Source organism: Clavelina lepadiformis, chromosome 4, assembly GCF_947623445.1.
Source record: "Clavelina lepadiformis chromosome 4, kaClaLepa1.1, whole genome shotgun sequence".
In the NCBI taxonomy this organism is placed as follows: domain Eukaryota; kingdom Metazoa; phylum Chordata; class Ascidiacea; order Aplousobranchia; family Clavelinidae; genus Clavelina; species Clavelina lepadiformis.
The window spans coordinates 20,649,613-20,673,398 of NC_135243.1; the positions used below are offsets into that span (position 1 = coordinate 20,649,613).

Here is a 23,786-nt window from a genome sequence, read left to right on the forward strand (position 1 = left end):
GGTATTAGCTGTTGCTTATAAGCAAGGCCCGACAGCTTTAGTAGGTATATTTGCTACAACTTGTACGTTGATCAACAACTTTATTTTGTATGAACGTTCGAAAGGATCTACGGAAGAACGAATAATGCTACTTAGGTACAAACCTAACATTTTCAATATCGCCCTATTCTATCTCGAGTAATGAAGAAATACACTTCGTGATACAGAACCATTTTGCAGGAAACCCGTTTGAAGTGCTTTGAAATAAAAAAAAAACGTTATGCAAGTTAGCACCACTAAAATAATAATGAAACATAAAATATGAAAATCGAATGAAATATCTTTTGGCAAGTTAATAAGAGATCAACTTCTCCTTGGCAAGCTTGGTCGCTCGTCTTGTCCTGTGTGGTGACACCCGGCTCTTAAACGAGATGCTCGAGGTAGGAGTTTGTTCAGTGGGTTTCGGTGAAGTCGGCAACGTTTTTGGAGTCATCTCAGGTGATGTGTTTGAGTTTGGTGTCTCGGTTGTAAGCGAAGAAATGGCGCCGTGCTTCGGCGAGAAAGTTATTCGCATCTTCAATGGAGAATGGGTGGTGGCATATGAGCACGCCTGGGATTGGGTTATCGGACATGGTGAAATTGCCCGTGCGCTTACTTCAGTGTGGACGACTTCCATTGGTTTAATATGTGCAGTCACATTATCTGCTGTTTCCTGGTGTTTTGTTTTGCATTTCATGGAGCAGTAGTTGGCGTTGCGACAACAATGGATAATTGCTTCTTTTTGACAAACTTCACACTTACAAGATGAGAAAAGCATTTTTTAAATATGAGATAAATGTGTATTACAAACATTAGAAGCTTCTTTACTTAGCATTACTAAAAATCTTCGGATTACTCAAAGCAATCTAAGAGGTCTTGAAAAAATTTATGACCATGCAGTATTATTAACCATTCCAAATCCGGAATGTAACGGTAGTATTTCCGAATCTGACTTACAGTATGTGGCGTCACGGATCCTTTAAATTATGAATTAATGAGTTTCGATGATAATTAATTAATTGATCCAGAATTGATTCTTTTTAAAAACTTTCGAAGTTTTTACTGTAAATCCTTTAGCTTACCCATTTTTTCTTCTTAACTTCTTCAATTTCCTTGTCATGTGTTTCTTTTAATTTCTTCATAATTTCTTCATATTTCAACGTGACTCCCTGCCGTGTTTTTTCGACCAATTTCTTCTGTTCTTCAGTCGACTAAGATACAAGACAGAAAGCATAACGTTTTCGTGACATTTACTCGGCTCGGTAGCCAAGCGGTTCGAGCGCTGGCCTTGGAACAAATGTGGCATGTGTTGCGCGTTCGATACCCAGTGGCAACATACCGTTGTAATGCCTTCAGGCAGGCAATATTATAAAAAACCAAAATAAAACATGTGTGACAACCGGAACGGAACAAACACACGCAAAGACAAAGACTAGCTCGGTAACCGGGGCTCGAGTGATGAGGAATCATGAATTGCCGGGTTGAAGTCGTACAAAGACGTAACTCAGTCCGAAGATAATACATTTAAATGTAATTTCGGTACAAGGAACGCATTTCACAACACCAGAGTTTCAAACCTTGACTGACCATAACACAGTGGAAGGCTGTTAGCTTTATGTATGATAATAACCATATTATTTTTGACTACAATTGATTAAATTCGTGGAACATATTCCCAAAAATAAATTGAACTAACTGTTTGGATTAAATGAATTAACGAAATAATTTAAGAATTGTCAAAAAGTAAACCTTGAAACCTTTTGGAATGCACTACGGGACGGTTATGGACACTTTGATATGATATGATGAGCAACTTTCTGATACAAACCCGTGATAATGAATGTTGCAATGCTCTGGAGCTGACAAAACACTTTGAAATGACTAAATTTCCGTCTTAAAACGACCCAAGTTATAGATAATTCTTCTTACGTATTATAACAGGCACTTTAACTGAACTATCATACTAGGTTAGTTTGTTTATAATACTAGATTAGGTAGTTTTTTAGCGTTTGAGTTAAGAAAAGTTAAGTTAGAAAATTCCACCAAAATTGAAAATTATATGTCACTTTAAAGCCAAAAGCATACTTCACACAACACAGCTTGAAGCAGTTTTTCTTTCTCAAGTTTGTGATGTTCGTAAACATAATCTCGAAATTTCAGGAGGACCATCCCATATCTCATCTTGCAGCTGCACTCCTTCCCATCGAGATCGGAGGGAGATGCTTGCACCTCCTTGTCAACCCCTCCTTGAGTATGCAAGGTCTACATAAAACAATCGTAACAATAGTCGTAGTTAATGTGTTCATTATTAATTAACTAAATTATTGATTAATAAATTAGCAGTTAGTAGAATAAAAATTGCTATCAGTTCTAAATTGACCATCTGCGTGATTCCAGGAAAGCCAAAGTTGGAGTTATCGTAGAACTACAGAAGAACCAATTACCTCAGTGGGAAAAAAATAATTAATTATTTTTAAATTGCACATCTGTTACAACAGAAGAAGCGACAACTTGCCAGGAAACCTAAATCTTACGACCTATTAAAATTTCTAAGATATATTACAACCGTTCAATACAAACCTGAAGGCCGGGAGGGTTCTTATTGTTACGAAAATTTTTATAAACTCAAGTTTATTTTTATTTACTTATTTTCTATTTACCTGAGTGTGTGCGTCAGACACCACAGAATATTTCTTCTTTAACTGCTTCACTTCAACTACAGAACTCTGCTCAAACAATAAAATTGCGTTATAAAAAGCAACGCACTACACCAAAGAATTACCATATTACAATCGACGTTAAATATGTTCTTGTTTTTTAGATTCAAAGGTACCTGGCAGTCAATAATATCGGTTTCTATCATGTTGCAGCTTTCTTCGATATTTTCCAGAGCCAGAGTTGATGTCTGTTGTTGGAAGAATAAAAATGTATGACACGCAATTAGGAAGTTTACGGTTAAACAAAAGTATTGGTAATACTAAGATATTCTGAAACACAAGTATTATCATAGTCAAGGCAATATAAAAAATATGTAATCCAATAATGTCTGTGTGAGTCGTAACTTCCAACGCTTCGCTCCTTCACCCAAAAATAGTTTTTAGTCGCAAAAATTGTTGTTTTTCTTTAAAAAAAAGACTTACTCTGATGTCCAGTGTGCTGGCAGTCTTGCATAATTCAGGTTTCATCTTACTTATTTCTTTGCTAGAGCAAGGTTGCTGGAAATCATAAGAATCATACAATGGAGCATGGCAAGGTTAAAAAGATACACTGGCATGGCATAGCTGGTATTAGTGTTACCTCTTCACTGCTGCAGTTTTCATTTGAAAATCCGGGAATTTGTGAGGAACAACACGGCTCATCTTCTGCAAAACGGATAACACACGTTAATTATAGAATTTTAATCTATGTTTACCAAAATGTACCCTTAAAAATAATTGTAAACTGGTACTGATAATAAGAAATAATAGTACAACAGACCTGAAGTTGAGAAAATCATAAACTCTTTACTGAAATTAACTGTTTTCAGAGCATCTTCAAAACTAAGGCCATCCATGGGTTTAGCTTTTGAAACAGCTGCGCTACAGTGTGCTGCCGACTTTGCAGGTGAGCCTGGTGTGCTTTCTTGCATCGCACTCCTCTTCTGAGGTTTATCTGTCTACAAAAACATTTAAAATTTGTTTTTTATTTGGGAAGCCTTCCATGAAAATAAGAGTTTTATAATTATCGAAGATTATTAAAACCCTTGCTGGTCTTACCTGAGAAGTTGTGGCTGAAAGTCTTGTACCAATCCGTTTCTTGTCAGATTCCTTTGAACAGAAAAAATATTCATATGAAAATAACCAACAAGTGTGCACAGTAGTAGTTCATGTAATGCAGATTTTTCTCCTTTAATCATCAAGGCATTATCACATCCAGCCATTTGCATTTTCAAAATTATATGTTCGCTGATAAAAACTCACACAAGGACCAAATGTTGAAAGAAGTGGGTTATACAAAGCAAAAACTAGAGCCAAAGTAGGTTAAAGGGGATATAAATTTTTAAAGTCTGTAGATTACCATTGCTGCAAGTAACTTCATATTTTTCCCTATGCCAAATGGCGAATCGTGGTCAATAATTTTTTCAGTTTTTTCTTCACCAAAAACCTGAAAGCAAACGTAACTGCCTCAATTCTTTATAAAGCCCTACAAGTCGAATAAATTATGCAATAAAACCACTCACACATTCACACTGTCTTAGGTATTCTTTCATTTCATCGTTTGCTTCTTTCCATTGGACCTTCTGCTTAATTTTCAGCTCAGTGGGGCTCACAGTGATTGCTCTAACTAAGTCTATTGATATCCAAGCCCTATATTCCAACAAAATTAGAAAAAAACAAATGACGAAAAATCTAAGAGGATTCAGGAAAACAACTTGTGGACATTCAGGGATAAAATTACAAGCGAACTTGTGCTGTTAAACCAACGATTTAGCAATTGAACAGTTTAGTACTGGTTTTAGGCACTCGTAGGTGTGGTTTTGTTACTTTTTACAAATGCCACAATATCTTATTACCTCGGATGGTGTTTACCGAAAAATCGAACGTCAACTCTGTTATCCTTAACTTGAATAACTTTTGCGGGCCAGTATTCAAAGCCTTTTTGTTTTGCCCAAACGACTTGGTGAGGTGGTTCCTGTGTGAAAATGCCAGGTTTATAGGTGCTCTAACTGTTGATGTGGTCCAAAGAACGTGTGATATAAAATGAAAGCCGGAAGACTTTTTTCGGCCATAACTACTAAAGCTACGTTAACTTATATGTTGGTCTTCTATGTTTGGTTTTGGTGATATTTTCAAGAAACTAACTAGGCATGGAATGACTAAAACAGGTAATAGACTATACAAGTGATGGACTTGCACAAAAAAATGGTTTGAAAAAGCACATTATAAGACTTACACAAGGTCTGCAAAACCAGTCATCCACTGGCTTTTCATTGGACAAGAAAAAACAATTCTGGCAAAGGTGAAGTTCTTCCAGCTCATGCCCGCACTCCTAAAAGAGAAACAACTTGGTCAGTTTTGCAACTCTACCTTCAATCTGTTCCATTGAGCTGGAAAAATTGAACTACTTTCGAGTTATCCACGAAGCTTGAGTTGTTAGAACTTGGTTTTACTTGTATTAATAATAACAATAGAATTTTCCCAGAATAAGTTGCTGTTAGTTGAAAAACGGTTTAGGTTAAGCCATGTCGTGATTCAGGTTGCTTCCATGTACAAAGTTTATCTTACATCATACAGTTGTTGAGCAAGTTTTGTTAGCCTGTGCTTTCGTCCAAACACAATCGCATAGTTGTGGATCATTAACTTCAGTTTGCCTTCAAATTCTTGAACTGAAGAGAAAGCAAAGTCTTCGCAGTCCTAGAAAGGAACCATCGAAATTAAAACATTTAAAACTTGGGTGAGTTATGGATTAAATTTAATCCACATGCATAATGGTTGTTGTACCTTTACCAACATTTTCAGGTCATAATGGCGGAAAACGAAAAAATCATAGTATCGACTAATTTCTTGGGATGGTTTCTTCTTAAGGTCACTTAACTGGAAGTATAGTTTTGCATCATTATTTCTAATTGCAACAAACTATTGGTCCCGAACAAAATAAATTTAATGTTGTCCTTTGGAATATACATACATGTGTAGTGTTATAGTGCACACATTATCAATGAATACTGGAAAAAGTTTTGAGCGAATACTTTTATCTACTACCAGTTACGAAAACATTGACATATATACCAGATAAAACGTCGATTAGATGGAATAGCCATCGTGCTTTGCTGACTAGAATATGTTTCAGTAGCTTACATGGTTTTTTTCTTGACTGATGATAAAGCTTAAACACTTTCCTAGCTCGTGCTGCTCTTTTAGATTTTCTTCAACTTTCTGCAAAAAAATGCAACGTAATAACGTGAAAAATGCAAGGTAACTTAGCGGGATAACATGTGAAAGTTTAAGGTACAGTAAAAAAAAACGAGGCCCAACTGGTTTTATCATTTCTTTATTCACAGAAACATGTATCACTTATAAAGAGAGTGCTAAAAGAACTGAATAAAACTCCATGGACCGTAATATAATCATAAACATACCTTGAACACCAAACTTAAATGGAAGAAAAAATCAAAAGAAAAAATAATAGAAACTAAAAGGACTTTTCAAAGGTTTAGCAGAAACAATGTTTGATTTAAATCCTTAAACAAATATGGCAAATAGTCTGGATCATACTGGGCAGTGTGGGCACGTCCAATCCACACCGTCTTTCACTTCACGTTGTGACTTGCTGAGACAACTTAAATGAAAAACACGTCGACATCCGCATGGGATGACTTCGCCAGGATTGTGGCAGATGAAACAATACCAATCGTGTGATTCTTGTGCCTTTGCTTCCGCCATCTAGATAGGATTTCAAAACATGTCCATGTTAGAGCAGCAGGAATTTGTCTTCCTTTTATGTCTAATATTTCACATGAAAAAAATGCAAGATTGAAATAAGCTAAACAGATACCACCATATATTGTTGGCTTAGATTTTTATTGATAAGTGAGTGTGACATTTTTACTAAGCTTTGCAGCATTTCTGAGCTTGATTTGGAATTATACATGTTTTAGTTGTACGTGTGAAACATATCCTGGTATAATGGTATTTATGGGAACAATACAAAAATGAAACAACTCAAACTCAGTACAAGTCCAATTATTTAAATTCCATACTCGGCAGAATCCCAAGTACTTGTTATGATGTCACAATGCCTTAAATGATGTTACCAATTATTTATACTGACACATCTGCACAGGGATAGCATTTTGCTAATGAATTGTAAATGTCAGTATGAAGAGTGACAATATTGCAAAATGTTGGAAACAACACTATGTAATACCATTTTTTTGTTGTTCCATATGAGGATGCAAAGTTTGTTAAGCACACGCAGGGGTATTGGTGATATGTGCGTAAGAATATAGCCAATTGCTTTCCTTGCCTCAAGCAAGAATACATTGTTAAGTCGTACATGACTGAAGATGATATTAAAATCTTTTTGCTTGGTTTCAAAGTAAATAAACTGTCTGTAAACACAAATAGTTGGTCACATCTAGTAGTTGTTGTTGATTACATTTATGAGATTAATATTTAAAATTACTTTATAACTGCATTGTGTAATTATAACAAGTGACCTGTCTGTTTATTTATTGTAATTCCATAAAAATGTGAACCAACACAGGGCAATTTTAAACATGTGCAATTGCCTAAACACACATAATGATCTCAACTTATACACATGTGAGCGTTAAAACACAATTCAAATTTTTTGGTTTGTTCAAATAATGAAATCAAGATAGTGCTGAAATTAAACCACGCTTTTTTGCATATATATATATAAATATATCATATCTTTTTTTTCAAGTAAAATTGCAACATTTTTGATACAGATCCTGTGAGTTCGCAATAATCATTTGATAAAGCATTCTTTTCAAATAAACACTGGGCAAATATTTCACTATATGATTATCCCCATTGATTTGCACTATAACAGGTTTCTTTTTTGTTGTTGGTCATCAGTTTGTGAAAAAGTCAAAAAAATTATTATTTAAAAAAATTAACTAGTATTTAATGACCATTACGAATCGCAACAATGTTTCAGTCATACAAATTTGGAATTAAAACTGGCTATGAGTATAGATATGCTAAAATATCTAAATACAATATCATATTCACTATATATAGATATATATACAGTGAGACCTCGTTAATCAGGACCCCGATGAACCGGAATCCCCGCTATCCGACACAAAACTGCCGGGAACGGATTTCTTCCTATGCATTTTAACCCTTTAATCCGGAAAACCCGCTGTCCGACTCCGACACAAAACTTTTGGAACAAATGTGCTAAATCAATAGCAATAAAATCCGATAAACCGGATTATTAACAGTTAAGCGAAAATAATTCACGATTGTCCTAATACAGTATGTAGTTAGTTGACGAAACAATAGCCGATTATTATCTACGCATAATAACGTTGCGGTCATTATTGATTCAAAAGTACAGTACTGTACAGTATTTTAGAAACGAAAAAATAAATTGTTCATCAACAGTAACAAACAACGCTTCCGCGATCGCAAAAACATACGTACAGTACATCGGTTGAGTGCGGCAATCTATTGAAGACATACTGCTGCAACTCAATCGTGCTATCAGCTTTTGATATCGCATTGCGCAAAGATTAGAAACAGATCAAAGAAAGTTCAAGACTGCTGGTCCCGCCGGAATGCTTCGCCATGCAAGAGCAGTTGTCAAACCGATTTGCGACCGCATGTTCGTCACTTCTGGCTTAGAGCATTCGTGTGTAATACGGTGGTTCTGGGGTTCGACACTGGTTCGGATCATAATATAATTAATTTATTTGAAATTAATTATAATTTTATTTTAGTTGCTGTCCTGCCAGAAAGTCGGTACTTAGAATTGGAGTAAGGTGCATACTGCGTTTTGAACACGATACTGCATTTGCAAGATTGATTGATTTTTTACTTTCCGATAATCCGGATACCCCGCTAAACCGACATTTTTTGACGAAACGAAGTGGTCCGAATTAACGAGGTCTCACTGTATTCTGCATGATACCAAACATTATGCATTCAATAGATATTAAACAAAACCAAAGCTTTTAAATCAAATACCAACGAAAATCTCAAATCTTACTTGTTCGTCACTTGGTATCCAATAACCCTCTTGCTCAACCCCAGCTTTACTCCCTTTGCACCCCACAGTGAGGGTTTCAATTACTAAGCCATCCATAACAGCATCGTGAATATAATACAGTGTCTGCTTGGGTTCGTGGCCATACTCCCGCTCTAGATACCTAAATGAATCCCATTATATAATGCCAAAATGAATCTACAAAAACGCAAACTAGTACTAAAAGTGTATGTAGATATAATCCAACTTTTAGCTGATTATGTCTTTGTAACTTACTTGACCAATCTCTGAATATTAGCAATCTGTCGTTGTGCACGGATCGCGGTAATTGCATTGTAAAGATGCAGAACAATTTCAGGATTTGAAGCACGCCTCACGTCAGCTTCTTCCATTTTGTAAAAGCAAATTTGCAGAATTTCACACGGAAATTTTAAACTACCGATCAGAAAAAATATATTTGCTTTGATTCACAAAAAAATACAAATGAATTGGGCAAGTTCTACTGTATTACAATAATTTTGATTTTAGCTTAATATTGAGTTTATTTTCGCACATAATCTGATTTTTTCAAAACGCAAAAAAATTCGAGTTTCCCCAGGGTTGTATGTCAAGTACCCGAAACCTGGGTTTTAAAATTTTGCCCCAAATGGGAAATCCTACCACAAGCGTTGGGTTGCAGCTTAGAAATATATAACACAGGAACGAAACTTTTATGGGAGTGTAAATTAAGACTATTAAGCAACTTGTATTAGGCTCCAAAATCAAATCTTAGGCCTAAGCCAGCGGTTCTTAAACTTTTTTGAGCGCGACCCAAATCTGAGTTTCATGATCACCTCACGACCCAAACCTATGTCGCGACCCATTTTAATGTCCTATAGACCTATATTATATTATATTAACCTATGTCGCGACCCACCTATGTCACTATGTCGCGACCCATTTTCTGACCCTCCGCGACCCATGTTTGGGTCGCGACCCATACTTTAAGAACCCCTGGCCTAAGCCCTACTCGAAAGCTGGACTGCAGAGTATGCCCTTCTTCAGGAAGATCTTGGGTGGGACAAACAACCAAAAATAAGTAGTACCGTGCTCAAAAAAAAACGCTCAGGTACAATGAAATTGCGCAATTACACATAAGATATAGATATATTAGATATACTAAGTTTAACTCATTCAATCTTTAAAACAATTGAAAGTTGAGAACACAAAAATTCTTTCCAAGTCATTAAGTGCAAAATAACGCTCCTTAAGTGCGGCACTAAAGATGCACCAATTCAAAAATGTGCAGTATGGTTGGAAAGTACAAAAGTTTGCGACGTGAAATTGTGTGTCCAAAGACACATATTTTGACATGATTGCATCTACTGAGGGCTGAATTCCTTGTTTATTTATTATAAATTGCCCTTAACACAACCAGGTTTTATTTGGTTATTTGTTATAAATCGGCTTGAAGATAAAAAAACATACCGAAGCTAAATGTAAGTCCACATTTCTTACTAAAGGTTATAGACGTAAGAATATTGCTTTTAAATCACAAATTCATTAAATTGTTAGCAATAACATTACGTTAAAAGCAATATTTGGATACATTTGGTTAAATTTTAGCATTTGATGTTAACATGAATAGATTGATTCATTCCTGTAAACCTTTTATGATATTAGGGTTTGCATGAAACAAAATCGGTGTTCACAGCACATTCCTAACTATAACGCTTGTCAGAAAACAAAGTTAAAATCTGGGCTGTTTACACCGTAGTTTAAAAACTATTGTATTAAAACATTGAGTATTTAACCAAATTGAAAATGCACACTATCATGCCAAAATTTGCGACTTTGCATGCACACACGAATTTTATGAAGCTGACTTCCTTTCCACTTTCTAGTCGGGTGGGCAGGGCTACTCAAACACGTGATAATGCATTTGTTTACTAGACCTTTGCTACTCAAATTACGATGTCATTTGGTTGTGCAGTAGATGCCAAAATTCCAAAGCAAATTTGTGCAAATCTTTTATTTAAACACATACAAAAACCACGTGTCATGTTTTTGTTTTTTTTCGCATAATACGCTTCTCATAGGAAATGTACACAACAATAATTTTTGTAAGACTCGCGAAACATTTCAATAACACTAATAACACAATCAGATTGACGTAACAAATGTTGCATTTACTTCAACTGTTGCTATTAGTCTGGTTGGTAACTGTAATGCGTAAAATTTACTTGCAAAAAAAAGGAACGGTGGCGACAATCGAATTCTACAATCAAGAAAAAAAATTTGGCACTCTCATAGACAGTAACAATTACCCGTGTTTGCACTGTTTGGGCTATAGTTTAAATCATATTACTCATTAGTCATTATATTTGGGTGGTCTCGTCGAATTGTGGTTATTCGAGAATTACAGGCCTTGTTTACATCCTTTCTTAATTTATTCAGTGAAAAAGCTTGGTTATCTATGACGCATTTTAATCTTGTTTTCCAAATTTGATGTTTGGTCGCCGTGATTAGGGTGGTGAGCAGTTGGTCTTTGTTTGGGTGTCGATCGTTGTTGTACATTAGCTGGCAAAGGCTTTCTACGTTTTCGTTCTGCAGATTAATTTGCAGAAGTTCTTCTGCGTCCTTGATTGTTTGTTTCCATTGTTTGTTGGTTTGTGGGCATTTGAAAAAAACATGGTAAGCAGCGTCGGGTCCTACTTTGCAAAAGGGGCAACTGTTCTTTGACGCAGGCGTATAGTTTCCCGTTTCGTTGCAAAATGGCAAGAGGTTCCAGGCACATTTGTAATTAAATGTGCGTAGGTAGCTTGGCAGTATTTTCAGGTGTGTTCTTTCCCATATTTTACCAAGATCGCTTATAGCTTTTAACTTTTTTGTTTGTATGATGCGTTCATATGTTTTTTTGATTTTCCTTTCGATTAAGTCATTTCGTTTTAGGTTGTATTTGTTTATGATTTGCATTATTGTTTCATAGTACGGAGAACGAGTTTCAGTGTGCGGTATATTATTTAGTCTGACTACTTCCAACACGTCCGCAATTGCATGGCCTATCTGATATTCTATGTAGGTTGTATGGACGTTCAGCGGTTCGTTTTGGACCCTCGCTTGGCAGTATTTGAGTATCGATCGTATATATATTATATCGGCATATATTTCAAAATTTGGGAAATTGAGTCCGCCGTCTAGCTTGGGTAGTTGGAGCGTGTTTATATCTGCGTGTTCATATTTTCCCACTGCATATCTAACTATTCTTTCGTTGATTTTTTTTATTTTTTCGGTTGGCGCAGGGTATGTTTGCGCCGCGTAGTTACTGACGGGAAGTAGTCTCGCTTTTATTAAAACCTCTTTGGCATCAAGAGTGGCGTATGTACTGTCTATTTCGTTTATCACTGATTTGATTTTCCCATCAATTTCTTGCCAGATTTGGTTTAGGTTAATTTTTCCAATTTTTGTTCCGAGGAGGTTAAAATTTTCGTGATGCCATTTTATATCGGGTAGCAGGATTTCGGGGAAACTATTTTTTGTTCTTAACCCTTGCGTTTTTTGTTTGTTTAATTTTAGACCCGAGGCCATTTGAAAACGATCCACGGTGTCAATTGCGAGGTTTACCGAATGTGCGTCTCTTAGCGTCAGTGTTACATCATCAGCGTAATTTACACTTTTAATTTCGCGTTTTCCACTCAGTCTTATTCCTTTTATCTCGCTATTATTGTTCATTTTTTCTGCCATCGGTTCCACGGCTAGGAGGAAGAGAACGAAACTTAGAGGGTCCCCTTGTCTTACTCCCCGTTTAAGTTTGATTTCTGGCGATTTGAAACCATTGACCATTACCGACGCATAGCTATCTTTATACAAATTTTCTACTATTCCGATTATCTCAGCTGGAAAGCGCATTGATTTTAAAGTTTCTATAAGCCAATCGTGTTCAATGGAATCAAAAGCTTTTTCGAAGTCTAATGAAATAAATAACGCTGGGTTGTTTCTGCGGCACGAGTGGTCGTATAGGTCTCTGATTACTGTCGTTCCTTCGCCTATTGTTTTCCCTACCGTTGCGTATTGATGTTCTCCTATTAATTCGGGCATTACTTGTCTGATTCTATTGGCTAAGATTTTCGTGAAGATCTTATATTCCGTATTTAGCAGCGTTATGGGTCTGTAGTTTCCTAGATTTGCATCGTCCCCTTTTTTATATATTAATGTGATGGAGCCTTTTTTTACGTCTTTTGGGACCGTTTTGGACTCTAGCCAAGAATCCATTAGCTTGCGAATTTCTTTCTTAATTATCGGCCAAAAGGTTTTATAGAATTCCACCGAGATCCCATCTGGGCCTGGTGCTTTACCATTTTTCATTGTTTTTACTGCGTTTTCTAGTTCCTCTACCGTGATGGGTTGTTTCAAAAGTGCCGATGCTTCTGGGTTTATTTTGCGTTTAATCTCTTTCAAAAATGCGTTTCTTGCGCTAGCATTTGTTGCTGTGCTGGCATAGAGTTTGGCGTAAAAAGACGCGGCGGCTTTAAGCATTTCTTTCGGAATCGAATTTGGTAAAAATTGTTCATCGTACAGTTCTTTTATGTACGTTTGCTCTTGTTTGCTTTTAAAATTTGCGAAAAATTCTTTGCTACCTATTTTTTCGGATTGTTCTCTATTTTTTGCAATTCTCGCTATAATTTTTTTTCTTTTAAATTTTCGCAGATTTCTTTTTGCGTCGAGGTATTCGCTAAATTCTATTTGGTCGTTCTTAAGCGCTGTTATTGCGTTTTCGTATTTCATTTTGAGTTGGGTTTCCATTTCGTTACTTTTTTGATTCATTTCCTTCGTGTGGTCAAGGATGAGTTGTTTTAATCTACCTTTAATTTTTTTCCACCATTCGCTCGGGGTTTTGTATAAGTCGGGCGTTAAAGTTGACCATAAAGGCCATTTTTCTTTCAGAACGTTTGCGAAGGGTTCGTATTCATACACTTGCACGTTATTTCTCCAATTTCCTTTCCCCTTTGGTGGTGGCGCTATTACATCAAGTTGTATTTTTACCATTTGGTGGTCCGAGAATTGCGTCATATGGTGTGTTATTTCGATGGCTTTAATATTATTTGACACGTAAAATCTGTCGATGCGTGATTTGCGTTCCCCGCTCTGCCAGGAGAATTGTTTTACATTTCCTTTTAATTGACGGAACTGGTCTTTAAGGCCGTGCGTTTCGCAGAGAATTTTTAACTCATTTTTCCCAGCGTATAAGTGTGATGGTGGTTCTCTGTCTATTTGCGGATCATCTACTATATTAAAGTCTCCGGCTAATATGGTTGGTATGTTTGTCGTAAAATATTGATGGGCCGCTCGGAAAAAAATGTTGTTTTCTTTGGTATTCTGATCGACATTTGGGGCGTATACATTTACTATTTTAACTTTTTGTCCGATGATGTCGATCGTCGCCGAGATCAACCTGCCTTCTACATCGAGGTCGTATTCTATAAAACTTATCGATGGGTGGTTTATCAGAATCGCGGCTCCCTTGGCAGCTCGGATTTTTTTGGGCGCAGAGTTGAAAATCGCTTTATCTTTGTGCCATTCTTTTTGCCAATTATCCTGGTTGTGCGCTTCGCTTTTTGTTTCTTGCAGGAGAAAAATGTGGGCGTTATCTCTCTTCAAGTTGCTAAATAGTTCGGTGCGCTTTGCCTTATCGTTTAGGCCTTGGCAATTAAGTGTACAAATTTTTAGATAAGTTACCATGGAATGTTGGGTTGGGCTGGAGAATTTGTGCAAACGGGTTGGGGGCAAATAAATTGAGCAATTCACAAAATTTGGTCGTTTGTCTAATACGTAATACAACACAAAAAACTATAATAATATACTTTACTATATGCGCGTTTAAGCGGTCAGATTTAAGAATTTTCCATCCGGGACGTAAGTGTATTCACATAAGTTACAACGCTGCTGCTGGTATTTATTTACTATTTTAACGTTCTCGTTTGGGCAATTGCATCTATAAACCATGCTATTACAGTATATACAAGGTATTTGCTCGTTCATTTTAGGAACGGCGATTTCTCCTTTACAAGCACAAGTCATTGTACCTTCGTCTGATTCCATTGTTTTCTCAAAAACTGTTTCTGTGTCGTCTCCGTTGTCTTCGTTGTCTTCATTTCCTTCGTTGTCATCTGATGATGTGTATGAGTAAGAGGATGCGTCTTTGTGTTTTTGTATGGGTTGTCCTGGGTTCTGTTCCGAATCATTTGGAGATCGTTCTTTTCTTTTTCTCGACTCGATGGTCTTTTGTTGGTTGTGCATCGTTTCGGCCTCTGTTTCAGAGCGTTCCGGTTTTTCTAAAAACGTGCCGTCGTAATGATCAATTAGGTATTGTTTTTCGTTTTTACCTTTGGGTTTCTCTTTGTCTTGGACTGGCGTCGAGTGCTGTGGACCTTTTTTTGCTTCGTTATGGACATCATTTCCCATTGCTGGGAACTGTTCTTCATCGGGTTTGTATGGTCCTGAGAAGATGTTCGCTTGTTTGTCAATTGACCTTCCTTCCGATGATGTGCTCGAGTAAAATTGTTGTTCTGGGAACTCTCGATACGGACAGTCTCGGTTGATATGTCCTGCTTCCGAACAGTAGCTGCACGTTTGTTCTTGGCCAGTATACTCTATCGTGAATCGTTCACGCCCGAAATTGATATAAGACGGTGGTTTCACTTCTAGTAGGGTTTGCTTTTTGACTGTATATATTCTTCGCCCGTCTGGCTTGCCCGCGATGCGGTCTCTGGCAGTGACTGCAAACTTTAGGATTCCTACGCATCTGAGGGCATCGTCGAGAGCTTTCTGGGGAAAGTCTATCGGCACCCATCCCACTATTAGTTTCGCATATTCGTCACCATGTGCTATGACGTTGGATACTTCTTTTCGATTTTTTAATTTTTCTGCTGTTTTTATGGCTGCTTCCTTGCTCCTGCACGTAAGTTCCACAATTTTTCCAGGCTTTTGTATGATGCCTTCTATAACATCATATTTGACATGCGCTTTGCTTAAGATTTCATAGATTTCTATTCTTTTCGAGTGATTTGCTAGTTTGAAAGACACTTCCCTGTCTTTACTGTAGTCTGGTGGGACCTGGAAGTTCCACGCTCCTTGCCTTTTTACCCTTTCTGCATAAGTCAGGGGCATTGTCTTGTTTGAAAGAGGTAGTCCTAAAAAGGACTCCTTACGGTTTACCTCAGTAGCTTCTTTGGGGGGTTCTAATGGGCGGAGGTAGTCCTAATAAGGACTCTTTTCAGTTTTCCTCGCGCTTAGCTGGGTGAAGGGACGGCTGAAAACTCTAAATTCTCACTTTCCAAGACCTTTACCTCCTTTACCACGGCCGGACATGATGAAGTTATTGTATTGTTTTGAAAGAATCGAAATGTGTGAAAACCACATACAAAAACCACGTGTCACCCTGTACAGTAGCAAAATGTTTCTTTGCCAAGCAATTGCAATGCGGTTCTTTCCCTAAGTTTTCCCCCCGTCGAGACCATAGACATTTACCAGCATTTTAAATGTTTAAAAACTACAATTTGGAGGGTTTTTTTTATGTCAAAGAGAAGCTAAATTGATTTTAAACGTGTTGCAAAATGTGAGACGGCGGGACCATTTGCAAAATTCGTGGATCCAATGGCTTAGTCTATTCAGGATTGCGTCGAAGGGGCCAAAACTTTCAAAACTTTGATTCAAAGTTTTTTGCCTCTGCCCAATACGATTGTAATGCACAAACCACCAAACTTGGCGCTTTTATGCTGCAAAACCCGTTTAAAAGCGTATCGAAATAAAATGTGTTCTAATATTTATTAACGTACGTTAATTAACTATTTATGAGGTTCACTTTTGATGCGGCGTATAAAACAAATTTAAAACTTTATTATAATTGGTTCTTTTTATATAATCTACCCTATAACCTGCTTATTGTATTTTTGGCAAGTTTTATAATCTAAAATTTATATAAACTGATCTTGTATTGCGTATGGCTCGTATCTGTGTTCACACCATAATGCGTTTGTAACGTTTTTCCTTTTAACATCTATGTAGGCTAACTACAAACGGTGAAAAAGTTCGTATCAGCAACGGCAATGGATGATCTGTCTGGTTGGAATTATAGGTCGTCGAAAACTTTCTCACAATGCATAATAACCATAACGACAAACATTCGGTTCACTTTAGCGTATTATGTTGTTGGATAAAGTCTGTGTTTTCTAAAAATATAGGCCTACAAGCAATCATAGCACCTGAAATTGCAAAAAGTAATTTAGGCCTATAGCCGATAAGAAGTCGAACACCGAAAAACACGATGAAAGAAAAGGAATAGAAGTAAAACGGCCTATAGGGCTATAGAAATTTCATTTGTGAAAAAGCATAGCCTAATAACTCCGTCCTTCACTAAGTAGGCCTATCGCCATTGAAAGGTGGACCTGGCCTGAAGAACACGATAACTATTTACTTTGTTGAAGTTTTTCAAAAGTCATGCTTGTTTTTATTGGCTCAATATAGTGGCATTACAGTATGGTATCGATAATTAGATCTTTATCCTCAATCAAGTATTTGTAGGACATAAACTCGATCGACGGCGTTATATTACACTGGTCAACAAAAATTTTGTTGCATTTCTACCAACACTTGTTCTTACCTAATTTGGGGGCGGTGAATCCGAATCTGACCTTAGTTTTTTTCTGCAAGGTCTAGATTTTTTGCAAATTGAGATTTTTTATTTTTTATTTACTAAATTTAAATTTTCTGAAAATTACATGATTTGTCAAATGACGTTCTTGCTTATAGTCGAATAACCAACCTCAAAACAAAAATAGGTTCCCAGAAATTATTGTGTTACCACTAGCATTTCTATTTACAGACAATTAGGCACCAAATGTTTGAAAAAATGTAACAAAGAACATTTTTGCTGGTAAAATACATGTAATAAGCGATTTTTTTTTGCAAAATGACATTGAAAAGAATGATGACAATCCAATAACTTCTGCGTTTGTACGCTTTTTGAGTTTGCTGCTTTAATTTTATCATATTGCAAAGCAGGGAAAGTGTAAAGAAGATGATGAAAGGACTCGTTGTCAGGATTTAGAGCTTTAACAAACTGTCTTGTGAGACCTAGTTTGATGTGCAGGAGCGGAAAAACAATTTTGTCTCTGCTTACGATTGGGTTGTGTGTTACATTAGGCATGCCAACTTGAAATGTTTCACGTAAGGCCGCTCCTTCTGTGTCCAATGTTTTTCACGTCCTCTGCTGTCCCACATGCATAGATAACATAGAAATTTAGTGTATCGTTTTTGCTGACCTAGCAGAAAACTAACCATTTTGAGGTTAACACAAATGATCTAGTTGTGCTCATGATATCTGAGCAAATCCATAACAATTCTAATGTCATCATGCCGTTCCTTTAAGACAGTGAAGTGACCAACTGGAACAGCTTCATAAACATTTCCATTGTGTAAAAGGACACACTTGAGGCTGCGCTTGGAACTGTCCAAAAACAATCGCCATTGTTCTGGATCATACAAGGAGATACCCAGTTGTTCGAGAAGACCAGGTATATCGTTGCAATATACCAGCATATTTTCCTCTGAAAAATAGGGAAGAAAGGGTTCTTCTCTTTTTCGAAAAAAGGAAACCTTTACAGATTAATCTAGAACCTGTTTTTCCTTGAGGCTGGAGGCTAAGTGCTGAGCTTCTTGCTTGGACAAATCTAAATCACGTACTAAGTCATTCAGTTCTGATTGATTAAACTGCTGAACAGCTACTCTGGTTTCACCAAAATAGTGTTCAGATTCTGTATCTGTTCTTTTATACTCAATTTCCATAACCTCTTCCCTTTCCGATTCAGTTTCCTCATCTTCAGAAAATGTAAAACCACTAAAGACTGGAGGAGGGAATCTGTCAGAGTGCGGAACAGGTCGTATAGCTGATGGTATACTTGGATAAGAAAGCATCAGTCGGCTCTTCCTGCCAACACCTTTCATATTTACCATGCAAAAGTAGCAGTCAGTCGTGTGATCTTGGGGTTCATGCCACACCATTGGAATGCAAAAAGGCATACTCTTCCGCTTTCCTTTTGTTCAGTCTCTGAGCATTTGTTCGCAGTTATGGCACACAATATGTGGAGACCATTTCTTATCTTGATCGCCAAGATGGATGCCAAAGTAAGCTCTGTAGGCAGGCTTCACGAACGATGTTATATTTCATCTTTGACGAAAAAAGCGTGTACACACCACTGATATAACAAAATGAATCATGTTTATTTTTGCATTTACGCGTGTAAAATAGAGCTTATAACCTATCCTACAGCATCTATCCGCAATACCTCACTATAATCAAACTGCTTAGCTTCTTAAAACGCCCTTAAACAGCAGTAGGCTACAACTTAAAAGAACTGAAAGCTTCTATCTGAAACACTGGTACTGTACCATACAGACAGCGCACACTAAATATGAGCCAGAAACGAAAAAATTTAAATTTTCGATTGCATAAAAACTAGAGCATGCATAAAGAAACTGATTGCAGATTTGAAATCAGCATCCCAAGATTGTGTAGAATCAGTTAAAAAATCTCATGCAACAAAAAATAAAAAAAAATTTGTTGACCAGTGTTATTTTCATGAATCAAGTCTGGTCTATTGCTGCCAGTTTTCTAATTGTTCCGATGGGCATAGCCTACATATTTTCTATTTGTTGATGGTTTATTTTTTAATTTATTATCATTTTCCAAATCTCTAAATCGGAATCACTGAATATAGAGAAGCAAATTATAAGCAAGCTACATAAATGCCCCAGCCAAAGAGGTTGCAACTCCGCTATGAAGCCAACAAATTAGTGCGAAGATTGAGTTTATAGCAAGATCATAGCAGCCTAGTTAGCCTAGCAGCCTAGCCTATAGCCTTCTAGCAGACTGGGTGACAAGAATCCGTTTCTTAAAGAACTACTTAACTTGTTTGCATTGCAAAGAAAAAGTAAGACTTGTTGACCCATTGTGTTGTTTTAATTGCATTGCATGTCTTGTTGTTATTTACCAAAAAACCACGGTTGACAAATTGTTAAAAAGAGCTAGGCCTATATATGTTTTAATGTACCAGTATCATCACACAACTGCAAAGTACGCAAACGGGAAAGTTTTGAAAGTAAGCAGACTTATGATGTTCAGTTTAGTCACATCTAAATTTCATCGTCGAAGCTTTACGAGACCCAGCACCAGGACTCCAGAATAAATAGCCGTCACGGCCCCAAAGAGCGTTTAGCTGAGAATTCTTGCAAGCGTTATACCACCAACCACCAGTCTCTCCGTCATTCTCAGTGGCACAATTGCGGCTAGAAAAACAAAGTAATGTAAATATTAGCCAAACATCCTACAATCAATATTCCCCGAATGACCAAAGATTATATTAATAGAAATAAAAAGAGACCAAAGACGGAATTTGGCCGGAACAAAGTGATAAAAGGTATGACGCAGATAGACTTATTTAGCCGAAATGGCAGACCCGGCGAAAGATCGCGAAATGTTTAAGGAGCTCCTATAATTTCTGACCCCACGACTCACATGAGAAGAAGAAGTGGATTTCGAAGAGAGAGAAGAGAGCAGGATTACTTTCGAATGAGATTTTCATTGAAGCCTAATTACCTCCATTTATCGTTATCCATATCCAGCGTAGTGAATGCCTGATTGTTATGGGTGCTTATCAGGGCATCAGTTGCATTTCCCGTGTATCCACCAACATGAAGCCGATAAAGATCGGCCTCGCTATCAACCGAGAATGTGCTATAAAATAAATTAATTAACATCATTACCCCTTTAGAAGACGAGGCTGTTGCCAGACACTATTGCCGGACGTTTTGTGTTAATAAAATTAACAACTTTGTCATATGTTAGGCTCATTATAGCCCGACTTGTAAAACGTGCCACCTATATTGGGCCCAATGAAATGAATCGTCAAAACTTTTAAGTTCGATCCTTAGATCGCAATTTCCCTTGCGTGTAAGCCTTCGCACAGTTTCCAAACCTGCAAATAAAGCAATTTTAAGGTTAACATTAGGTGAGAGGGTAGCGTCTTGCTTGACGCTGCCACTTTAAAGAGCCGACAATCCTTAAAATTTGAGATTTCCATGATTTTGTTTGACATCTAGGTAATGGTTTAAAAAATGTGTTAGATCAATCAAAAGCCAGCATGGCCGGTATTGTTTTTCGGTGCGGGACTTACCCTAGCAAGCGGAGTTCCAACTTCCATGTCGCATACTTAGATTAGACTAAATTGTAGGCTAATTGAACATTGGTTAAATTTGACTCTTTGGCAAAACATTGCAGTGTTGAGCTTAATGGGCTATAGTAAGAGCTCGAGATGCAGTGAATTGATTGGGATTTGAAGAAGTAACAGCGTAAGTCATATTAAAGTGACAATCAAAAAGTCAGAGAGCCTGATGCGGGATTTTCTATTAATTGCATTTTTAGTAATTTCACTTCATAACAAAAAAAGAAAGAATTTAGGCCTTTTTACAAGTGTTATCGGACCTTTAAGAAAGCACTACAAATGCAAAGTCTAAACAGCTTATTAGAGTTTATAGCCTACTCGACCATTCGTAATAACTACCGAGGTATGAGTAGGCCGCATCTCTGAGGGCATTAACAATTGGCAGGCAACTCCAATCATTACAAAAAGCATGCATAGCAAACAATCAATTCCCACGTGCAGCATTTGACTTCTAGCTAGGCTACACTTCGTACAGCCTAACACTGACCTATAACCTAGGCGGCTGTTGCAGCCTACTATTTAAGCAACATGCATGCGAAATTTCGTACCAAGCCAGAATTCGCCTTCAGTTTCGCCAAATCCGACTTTGTATTCATCCCAGGTTCGCTGGAAGTTGACGCTGCCATCAAATCGTCTTTGAAATACCTACATCATATGTACAGTTTTATTAAACTTTTGCTAACATGAAATATTGAGGCTATAGCCTATGTGCATGAAAGCAGGAGAAAAAGATTACTTTGCACCAGAGGTGTAGCTAAATATTGCCGACAGGTGTTTTCACGTTTCTTTTTTCTTTTCGTTCATTCCATTGTTTTGTTTGCATGAAGTATGGTTTTCTAAATAACAATTTGCACCTGCCTACAATATTGTAGGAGCATAGCCTATGGGCTGTTTTAAAATTGCTGTTATTTGTGGAATGATTAAGATTATTTTATTATTTCATAAGGCGCAAAAAATGTCCCGGTTCCCGGGCGCTAAAACACCTAGCTACACCTCTGCTGTACATGCACAATTTTAGTTGGTGTGTCTAACTCTAGACCGTAGACAAAGCCATCAGTTTTTTTATAGCTGGAACTTAATTGGTTTGGGTTGCTTACCAAAGGAGAGTTTAACCGGTCAATCGAGAAAGTTTATGCTCGTACGTACAGTAACGAGTTTAGTTAATCAATTTGTTTTATTATGTACTCACAGTCCATCTGTCTTCACAATAGACTTTCAGGCCATTGCGAAGAAATTGATTTCCATCCAACAGCGAGTTAGTGCACGAGTCAGGACGAACAAAATCCTCCAAATCTGTAAATATAACATGTTATGAAACATGGCAAAAGCTAAACCGCATCGAAATACAGCGGCTAAATATAAAAAATGCTTAACGATGTGCAATTTCCGTCGCTATTGGAATTTCAGGTTGCATAATATAAGGTACATATTAGCCTATATACGTGTTTGAATCATTAACTTAGGTCTTAGGGGATTATCACATGGTCGACGTGGTAACCAATAGGATATTCAACTTTGTTCCTTTTTCAGTCACACCCTTGCTGAGCCCAAAAATACTAGCCCAAACCCATTTTATTTGAAGCTCCAATTAAGCCCGAGAGTTAATTATACAGAATGAATAAAAGTCATCCTTTGATGTCATTCTTTTCGTAGCATCCAACACACAAGCATATCCGTGTAAAGAAAGTGAAATCACGACGAAATTGTGACAGGGCGTGCGGAGAATGAATATAGGGCTAAATTTGTCCCGATCGTTTTCAAGCTTAAGCCCGAAGCTGAAATGAAAACCCCGACCCATTTTCGACAATGTTTTGAAGAATAAAACGATTTCTAGAAATGCTTTTTAGACTTTGAATTCTATTGAAACGCGCAATTTTCAGTTTATAATGTAGTTTTTACAATATAGTTTTTGAAATTAGCTTAAACAATGATTAAGTTAATCATTAAGTAGCCTATAACCTTTCTTCATTAAAATTGTAAAGACATCGACAAGTTCTAACTCACTTGTCAGTCTCCTTATGATGTCATTACCGAGTGATCCAAGAGCGCAAGATTCTCCTTGAGTACCTTTTTCACCGACTCCTCCAGAATCACCTTTAGATCCCTTGATTCCCTGGATTCCGGATTTTCCTGGGAATCCAACTTCACCTTTGTCACCTTTTTGTCTTGAAAAAGAAGTGATGTCATCATCGCAAACGGTGCTGGTCACTTGTCGACATTGTTGGCAATACGTCATGGTGATGGAATAAATTGTCAGCAAAACAAAGCACAGTGCTGTCTTCATTTTTGTTCAGATCAAAAAATACTGGATCCAGATATGAAGTTGGTTATTCTCGAGAATATTTTGAACTATAATTTCAGTGAAGAGGACTCTGGTTTATATAGAATCGTCCCGCGAGAAATTTGATAACAGATACGTAATCAACGACGCACAAAGGAAAGAAAAACGGTCTCGTGTTGACCAAAGTTGACGGTTTTTTCTTGGAAAAAACATCAGTTAATTTCTCAAAATCTCGCACTAATCTCCATGACACCGTAACCATTTTCGCTGAATTGGCTGACATAACGTCACTAAAACGAGAAAAACAAAAAGATAAGATCAGATGACGCAATTACGGTGCCGCGATGACGGTTTTAGTTAAAGCGTTTTTCACCACATCTCAACCACTACATGTTTTTAAAATCTTAACGATCATTTTATCGATGTCTATAACTGCGTGTTCAATATGTATGGTAATGGGTCGTAGATTTTAAATGGTTTTTGGGATTTTTCTGCATTATTGTTTTTCTTCT

General features: G+C 37.0%; 2 protein-coding genes across 4 annotated transcripts; both read right to left on the bottom strand.

The window, feature by feature from the left end:
• Positions 1-60: 60 nt before the first annotated feature.
• LOC143451517 (zinc finger MYND domain-containing protein 11-like) lies at positions 61-9,218 on the bottom strand. 2 transcript variants are annotated; one of them, XM_076952136.1, is made up of 19 exons: positions 9,013-9,218; positions 8,740-8,899; positions 6,273-6,440; positions 5,856-5,933; positions 5,499-5,591; positions 5,283-5,411; positions 4,951-5,046; positions 4,571-4,689; positions 4,238-4,364; positions 4,075-4,161; positions 3,774-3,824; positions 3,496-3,673; positions 3,316-3,380; positions 3,159-3,233; positions 2,852-2,923; positions 2,679-2,744; positions 2,104-2,280; positions 1,101-1,229; positions 61-775 (listed from the first exon to the last, which is right to left on the bottom strand). In XM_076952136.1, the coding sequence occupies exons 1-19, from the start codon at positions 9,126-9,128 to the stop codon at positions 332-334; spliced, it is 2,430 nt and encodes an 809-aa protein (XP_076808251.1). In that variant the 5' UTR covers positions 9,129-9,218; the 3' UTR covers positions 61-331. The 2 variants fall into 2 exon arrangements, with proteins under 2 accessions (XP_076808251.1, XP_076808252.1); XM_076952137.1 differs by lacking the exons at positions 4,075-4,161; positions 4,238-4,364; positions 4,571-4,689.
• A 10,492-nt stretch (positions 9,219-19,710) lies between these two features.
• Positions 19,711-23,361, bottom strand: LOC143452914 (angiopoietin-related protein 1-like). Of its 2 annotated transcripts, none has more exons than XM_076954057.1 (6): positions 23,025-23,361; positions 22,183-22,286; positions 21,542-21,638; positions 20,651-20,747; positions 20,369-20,506; positions 19,711-20,058 (listed from the first exon to the last, which is right to left on the bottom strand). In XM_076954057.1, the coding sequence occupies exons 1-6, from the start codon at positions 23,275-23,277 to the stop codon at positions 19,896-19,898; spliced, it is 852 nt and encodes a 283-aa protein (XP_076810172.1). In that variant the 5' UTR covers positions 23,278-23,361; the 3' UTR covers positions 19,711-19,895. The 2 variants fall into 2 exon arrangements, with proteins under 2 accessions (XP_076810172.1, XP_076810171.1); XM_076954056.1 differs by having other exon boundaries at positions 22,998-23,354.
• Positions 23,362-23,786: the final 425 nt, after the last annotated feature.

Excerpts from the sequence above, each read along its gene's own strand:
- LOC143452914 (XM_076954056.1), bottom strand. The coding sequence starts at position 23,277 with ATGAAGACAGCACTGTGCTTTGTTTTGCTGACAATTTATTCCATCACC. Across the intron at positions 21,639-22,182 it reads ATTGTGAAGACAGATGGACT|GTATTTCAAAGACGATTTGA; the intron begins GTGAGTACATAA and ends CATATGATGTAG. Across the intron at positions 20,507-20,650 it reads TTTCATTGGGCCCAATATAG|CACATTCTCGGTTGATAGCG; the intron begins GTGGCACGTTTT and ends TTTATTTTATAG.
- LOC143451517 (XM_076952136.1), bottom strand. The coding sequence starts at position 9,128 with ATGGAAGAAGCTGACGTGAGGCGTGCTTCAAATCCTGAAATTGTTCTG. Across the intron at positions 3,234-3,315 it reads AAAACTGCAGCAGTGAAGAG|CAACCTTGCTCTAGCAAAGA; the intron begins GTAACACTAATA and ends TATGATTTCCAG. Across the intron at positions 2,924-3,158 it reads CCAGCACACTGGACATCAGA|ACATCAACTCTGGCTCTGGA; the intron begins GTAAGTCTTTTT and ends TTCCAACAACAG.